The 8,086-nt window shown below is 32.7% G+C and overlaps 2 protein-coding genes across 2 annotated transcripts; one reads left to right on the forward strand and one right to left on the reverse strand.

Moving 5' to 3' along the window:
- Positions 1-996: 996 nt before the first annotated feature.
- On the reverse strand, positions 997-3,418 carry LOC105276038. The gene is made up of 4 exons (XM_011333364.3): positions 3,312-3,418; positions 2,586-2,834; positions 1,613-2,179; positions 997-1,360 (listed from the first exon to the last, which is right to left on the reverse strand). The coding sequence occupies exons 1-4, from the start codon at positions 3,327-3,329 to the stop codon at positions 1,034-1,036; spliced, it is 1,161 nt and encodes a 386-aa protein (XP_011331666.1). The 5' UTR covers positions 3,330-3,418; the 3' UTR covers positions 997-1,033.
- A 1,319-nt stretch (positions 3,419-4,737) lies between these two features.
- LOC113562630 lies at positions 4,738-6,117 on the forward strand. Its single transcript, XM_026972597.1, has one exon. It carries the CDS (start codon positions 4,836-4,838, stop codon positions 5,493-5,495), a length of 660 nt encoding a protein of 219 aa, XP_026828398.1. The 5' UTR covers positions 4,738-4,835; the 3' UTR covers positions 5,496-6,117.
- Positions 6,118-8,086: the final 1,969 nt, after the last annotated feature.

Genomic DNA, 8,086 nt, shown 5'->3' on the forward strand with positions numbered 1-8,086 from the left:
GGATCAGGAAGAAGAAGAATTATTTGTTGATAATTATAATGCGAATTGATCAATAATATAAAGTGATGTGATTAATATAAATTAGCATTTTAGCTAATAACAATCAGATTTAAGAATTAAAAATGTGCATATCACACTTTGTATCGAGTGTACTACTTTCGGAAGTATCGTGAATTTATATATTTTTGAGAACAGTTAGAGTATTCTATGGCAAATAAATTCCTTTCACATTCCACCTATATTTTATACTAATATATTTTATACATAACACATTTAGATGCTATTTTTGTGTGTACAAGATATGTTTGTGTGACAAATAATCTCCACATATCTCGAAGTACGATCCAGCAAAAGCTAAATTGATCCTACATTTTCTATTGTCCGTTTCTAGCGGTAAATTTGTTCTATTTAACATATACTTTTTACTGCCAAGCGATCTACGTTCATATCTACGTACATATTATAATACATAACATATTTTTCAATAAGGCTGTCAACTCTGACCATGACGCAGAATTGATAAAGAGCCAATTAAGATCAATAATTATAGGCAATATATCAAAGTGCATCTTGATGTTGCATCATTGCAGAAATGATTAAAAGGACAAATAAAAAAGCAAGATGAAAAAGCACAGCATAAATACATATTATTAGAATGAATAATTTCTCAATTTTTCTTGTATTTCAATTAAAATATTTAAGTGTGTATGTGTGTGTGTGAGAGAGAGAGAAAGTATACATAATATATTTTATACTAATTAATATATTATTAATAATTAGTTTATAAGTTTAAATAACAGCAAAACACAATCTTCTCTTTAAATCTCATGCACTTAATAAAATTAAGCTGAAGATCTCAAACTGGACATAAACAATAAATATTATATAACAACTTCATGTATTATGTGCGTTTATTATTTAATGCTTAATTATTAATACCATAAGAAAGAGAAGACTTATTTATAATAAGAAATAATATGCAAATTAATATTCAAGTTTTTCAGTAATGAAGATATTTGCTATCATCAACACTCTAGTAATAATAATCATTCGAATATCGCGATCTGTAGCGGTAATTGCGTCTCGGATAAGAATTGTATCTTCGATATGCCGATCTTCTATAAGATCTTTGCTGGGCTTCCTGTCGATATCTGAAGAGTGGTCTGAAGACGATGTCCGCGGCGACGTTCATATCATGTGGATTTTTAGGATAATCATCATTCGCGTCCGCCGTCCAAAAGAGCGGTGTCACAATATCGCTATAAGGCATTACGAGAGGTAGCGAGTTTTCAGAACTAATGCCGCTCATATACTGAGTTTCCATCGTAGTCGGTTCAAACAGCAAAGATGATGCTTCTATCTGTAAAAATAATTTTATTATAAATTATATTTTATATATAATATATAATATAAAATATAACGCTTCTTATATATATTTAGTTAAGCAGTTAAGGAAGAAGAAGTAAAAGTTACTAGTTATCACATTTTTATGGGGTTTATCATTATTCATTTATCGATTAACTAGAATTGCGAAATTCTAGATCTTCTAGAAAAATAAAGAGCACCTTGTAGAAAGAAGATCGCCTTAAGAAGTACTGGTCACTCGATTTACCTCCGAAGGAGGCGAAGCGCGTCGCCAATTGTCGAGATCCACACCCCACGAGTCTCCATCGATATAATCTTGAACGTCCCGTTGAATTTGGTTGCGTTCGTTCTTCGATAGATCCAATTGGTTCGGAGTGCCATCTCGTCTTGGTAATGCTGCTGCGATCGGCGCGTTAATTTTGTCGTCGGAGATTCTCGAAGGATCGAGGAACGCTATGATCGGTACCGATATTGATGGATGCGCCGGAAGTTCTTCCTGGGTCGGATTTGGCAGGAGGTATGGAATTTCCTGCGGCGCATTATCGACGGGAAATGTTGGCTTCCGCGTGATCTTTGGAATCTCGGTTAGCATCTCGTAGAAGTCATCATGCTGCGACGAGTCAGTTAACGCTCCTTCATAGTTTGCCAAACTTGCGTATGCATCTTCATTGTCCCTGACGAAAGATTGTACTTCCGGAAGGACTACTAGGTCGCCTACGTTGTCTTCCGCAGTCGCACTTTCTGTGATGTTCTTTCGCACATCTTCCAAGTGCGTCACCGGAACGACGAGGACTTGCTCGCGTTGTGACACCACCTTAAAGGAAATAACATCATTATCACCCTTCCAAGAAAATGACGTAACCGAATTTCCTTTATTCTCCACTAGAAAAGAATTATCGCATCAAAAACTCATTTGCGCAACAATATGCAACGGAACTAAAATAGTCGTAAAATTATATAATCTTTTTGATAGTTAATTGATATTTCCAAAGTGCTGTTATATAAATGATTAATCACGCATTGAAGTGATGTAATAAATGCTAACAGTCATAAACGCTCTGTTGATTAACCAGTATCGCTAACGATGGCAATAATATTTGCTTGCATTTTCAAGCACCTTGTCTTCTTCTTTAAAGAAGAGATGTTCGGAAACGTTGCATTAATGTTTCCAAGTGGTACAAATACAAGCAATATGATTAAATATAAGCCGGCGTGCAAACCTTGGTGGGCTCTGTGGCAGGCATAATAAGAACCTTTTTCTTCACCACTAAGCCCTGCAACGATCCATTGCCGACAGCGTTTTGCACAGCGTCTTGTACCACCGGATCTTGTACGATAACGGCCAACGTGTCATTCGTGGTCTGAGGTTCCGTTGGCAACAGATTTTCCACATCCTCGTAATCTATGGGCTTCGCACGTAGTGTTCCCGCAAACAGCAGAAGAATCACGGGCAACATAATTACTTTCAACTGTAAAATGTAGTAAATTTTAATTTTTTAAACAGACAATTTAGATAATCCCGATCAGTAAATGACATTCTTTAAATAGTTCGGAATTATTCAACATAATTAGACTTCGATTTTGTAATATAATTTTAATCATCCATAATTATCCGAATATTTAATGTAAAGTATTAAAAAATGTTAATATATATTACATTAATTTATTCTTAGATGCGAAAATAAAGTCATTCATTATATATATGCATATTTATATTTATATATTAATTTAAAACTATTGTTAAGTTATTTTGTTTTAATCAATTTCCTGCAACTTCAACGATGAATCATCATTTAAAACGAAAATCTGTCTGTTTGTCTTGATTACTCGCGTGCAAAGTGTAATATATGTATATGTATATTCATTGTATTTTTACTTCGTGTTAATTGCTAAGTGATAATTGAACTTTTCAAACGCTATAATACACTATTGGTATAAGAACATACCGGTAGATCAATTTTCATCGCGATGCTGAAACTATGCGATATTCTTCCTGTCTTCAACGAGACTGCTTCGCCAAAGATTTTCCAGCTCTGTCAAGGTATAACGGACGTACAGGCTTTATACGACGTGCTGACAGAATTATCGCCGCTTTGCTAATAAACGTGAGTATCAACCTTGCGGTAAACTGATACACTTTAGCTTCGTCGGGTGCTGTATCATGCGAATCTTTGATCGATCATGTACCGAATAATTCTAAAACTGGATTGTAATTTTATATTTTTACAAGTTTTGTATAAAATACTACTTTACTTTAATTTTTTGTTATAATTATCTTATATTTTGACGATAACAATGAATAAAAAATATTGCAAATTGAATTATATGAAAATAAATTTTACTGTTTTCAAATATGAATTTCTTATATTCTAAAAGTAAAACGATTGAATAATATTGTATATAAAATATCAAGCAAAAAAAAGAAATTTTATCTTATCTATTATTCTTATCTATTTATCTTATTATTATATTCAAATCTTTCAAAATAAAAGTAACATCAGTAATAAATCTAACTTTTATACACAAGAGAAAAATGTAACTTTAAAATTCATTATTAATTAACTAATAGATTAACAATTTAATTATTATTTAAGATAAAAATGGGAAAAGCATATTAATGATCATCAGTTTAATAAAAACGTTCTGTAATATATTTTATATATTATATGCAATATTGGCTTATATATATATATATATATGCATATGCATATAATATATAAAATATATTACAGAACGTTTTTATTAAACTGATGATCATTAATATGCTTTTATTTTGAAAGATTTGAATATAATAATAAGATAAATAGATAAGAATAATAGATAAGATAAAATTTCTTTTTTTTGCTTGATATTTTATATACAATATTATTCAATCGTTTTACTTTTAGAATATAAGAAATTCATATTTGAAAACAGTAAAATTTATTTTCATATAATTCAATTTGCAATATTTTTTATTCATTGTTATCGTCAAAATATAAGATAATTATAACAAAAAATTAAAGTAAAGTAGTATTTTATACAAAACTTGTAAAAATATAAAATTACAATCCAGTTTTAGAATTATTAAAATTAGAATTATTAAAATTACAATCCAGTTTTAGAATTATCTATATATATATATATATATATATATATATATATATAGATAGATAGATTACATTAATAAGTCAATATGTTTCATAATATTATAGTTTTATTTTTTCATTTATAATAAAATGATGTATCATGTTCTGTCATAGTCACAAGTAACATTCTACGCAGAATATCACGACTGCCGTTTGGCTGACCAGAAAGAAATATTTTACTTATCATTAGCGCGTGTACCTACCGAGACTGGTAATGTTTAGCGTGCAGCTTAGCGATGTACAGGGATAACAAGCTATAAAAGACTCGCTTCGACTTCCTGAGCTGCTAGTCGACATTTGGGAATTCCTATTCTTGCATTATATGGAAAATTCGTGGACAGGATGAAACACCTCGGCAATCTCTTCGGCCTCTGCTTCGCGATCCTGGCAGGATCAATACTTGTAAGTTCAACGACGATTGACGCTTCGACGGGCGATGCACACGATACGAAGGATGCCGAGAATCATCATATAAGTCCATCGAAATTGGAGGACGCGAAGAACAATTCCGAGTGCCCTTCAAATACGAACCTCTTGAAAGGCGTGACCCAGATTGGAGAACGCGCCGTGAAGGATCCATCGCATTCTAACAAGGTATCAAACGCATCGACAGCCTCGTTCGATTCCAAGAGTATCGAGACGCAGCATTCAAAATATATTGGCGATAGAAAGGACGATCCGTTTCAATTGGAACATCAACAGAAAGCAGTAAATTTGTCGTCGCACGATATTTTACTGGATCCTGCTTTAATACGCCTGGTTCGCCAGGCTGAAAAGCGCAATGCGGATTATCCGACACACGAGGACACTTCCGGCAATGTCGAGAGTATCGATTTGTCGCAACGAGGTTCAGACCTCGAGGATGATCTCGGAGTAGCCGAAGATAGACGTCAGTATCCTTATTGGTATCGGGGACAGCCTACAAATCAAAGGTATCGAGTGAACGACAGGAGGGAGCATTATCGTAACTACTTGAGATATCCCGTGTTTCCGGGAAAATAACTCTGGAAGAGAGATTATATATTTCTTTAAAACTTAGATTCTCATTTTCGAATTTACATAAGTGAGAAAAAGTAGCCAGAATAATAAAACTTTCTGTTAGAAGGAAGTAACACTCAAGAAATGTAAATAAATTATTTTCAAATTTAAACTTGTAATTAAAATAATAATTTTTCAAGATTAAAAAGATTGCTTTTCTCAAAAAATTCTAAGGTGTTTTTTGAAATCATTTTCCCTTGCAACTAAAAAAAATGTTTTGCAATAACTGATGCTTGTATAATAATACTTTACAAACCGTATTTTTTAAATTAAATAATTTTGTTACTGTATGAATTTAATTATTTCTATTTATGATTTTCCTTATTCAAGTATGAACATTTATATTGCATCAATAATAGATATTATAATAAGAAATAAACAATTATATGAATATAATGTGTCTGTTATCTTAAATTATGTTAATATTATGTTAATCTTCATGTTGAGTGTAACGTTTGTGCATTATGTTAATTTTATTAAATAGGAAACAAACGTTAACAATTATAATTGATGTTATAATGTATATTTATTTATAAAACTTTATGTACACATATCTGTAGAGGTAACAAAGATTCGTCAAAGATATTATATTATATTCTCATCATTTCTATTATACATTCGCGTATCACATACATATAATTAATCTGATTGCTCGTGCAATTTTGTAATGCAGCTTTGGTAGGCAGCTTTCGTTAATATTATGTATTACTTAATAATCGATTTGTATACAAATAAGAGATAACTTATCGCTATTTAATTATACAAATTGTGAAAAAGTGCCGCGCGCTTTATTTAAGTAGTTAATCATTAATTACATAGACTTTATTTCTTATCTAACTTAAATTTATAGCTTACAAGAGATTACGCATGATCGTAGGATTAAGCGTTTCTCTGGTTGTTCTTATTGTTCATTCTTTAAAAAGAAAATCTTCGCTGTATCAGCGAGTTTAGTCTACACGCTTAATTCGCATCATTATCCGTCGTTAATATCCGTCGAAATAACGAGGTCCACAACCTTTTAGCATAATTTACTAACGAGTTCAATATCTCGTCCCAAAGTTCATTCGCTTCTCGCCACGAAAGCTTCTTTCTTCCGTTGTATGGTACTGTATTTTTCTGTCGCTTTTTCCCTTCTCTCCAATGTATATATATTTTTTTTTCATTTTCGGGGCGCTCCGTCAAACCCGTCAACAAGAGAATAGCCTTATTTGCACCCGAAATTTTCACTCTGGTGCGAATCTTCCGCTTCACCGTCCGTAAGTTTGAATTTTTATCTTTTTACATTCTTGATTTGAAAAGAAATTTGCAATTCTGGAGTTAATAATTGAAAACAGGCAAAGGAAAGACTTCATCAGACTTATTATCGCCTATCAGACAGTCATTCGTTGATCATAATTATTAGATTAAAATGATTGAAAGACGGTTATTGAAGAAGTTATCGCTGTTTCAAAATCATCAGCATTTCTTCCCATCACCTCGTCTTCATATTATCCTCATATGATTTTAACTTGCTATTTTTAAAACAGACGCTGCCTTCGTTGTTTGTTCCATCGAATTATCCAAGTCGATCTTCATTTTCCTTTGATATTTGCTTTTTCTAATCTCCGTCCATCTTTATTAAATTTTATAGGATAATTTCCCATTACAGGCCCGATTCTTCTTCAATCCTATAGGATTTTGAAGACCTTCAGGCCTTTGTATCGAGGGCTCCAAATATCTCGAATGTATTACCTTCGCGATAATACCGAAATGAGATAATTATTGCAATTCGCTTGATTGCCAAGTTCTCCAATCAAGAAATTCCTTCTTCCTCGTTTATATTCGTCTTCCCCGTCGAATTGCGTCTCTGACACGTTGTCGATACGCGACCTGCTGCCGATAGACGAACAAAGGACGCATAACATTAGTACCAGCTGCCGTTTCCAGGTCGTCGTCGGCCGTTTCCTCAGCGCTGCGTTTTACGACACCGAAGGAAGTCGTAGTCTCATCTGCCACCTCAGAATTGTCGTGCAAATCGTACATTGGCTCGTCGTCGATTTGAATCAAAGGCTCCTCAAGCTCCTGCACCAAGATTGGCACGACAATCAACGGAGAACCGTACATGGTCGCCATTCTGAGGGGCGATGCGTAAGAACAGGTGATGAACAGCAACGCGAAGATAATGAATTTGGCAGCCATCTAAGGAAAAATAAAGAAAATAAAGAAAAATAAATTCAATCAAGTTTTAATGAATTGATTTTAAAGATTTACAAGAGTATTTTATATTTTTAAAGAATAAATTCGTGCATTGATTGTAATGCAGTAAGAGAGCTTTGAAACGAAACTTAGATACTCTAAATTTATAGAAAATATATTTAAACATTGTAAATATAAAATCAGGAAAACACGATTCTTCCTGATTCTTTTTCTTAACAACCAACAAAATATGCGATTAACACAGTTAAAGTCGTAATACTTACTATTTTATATTTGCAAGTATCGAGTGTAGTCAAGAATCCCCTGCAGGAAAATAACGATCACTTCTTCACCCTCAAAACACGGTAACTGCGTAACGG

The sequence above is a fragment of the Ooceraea biroi genome, chromosome 9, assembly GCF_003672135.1.
Source record: "Ooceraea biroi isolate clonal line C1 chromosome 9, Obir_v5.4, whole genome shotgun sequence".
NCBI classification, from domain to species: Eukaryota; Metazoa; Arthropoda; class Insecta; order Hymenoptera; family Formicidae; genus Ooceraea; species Ooceraea biroi.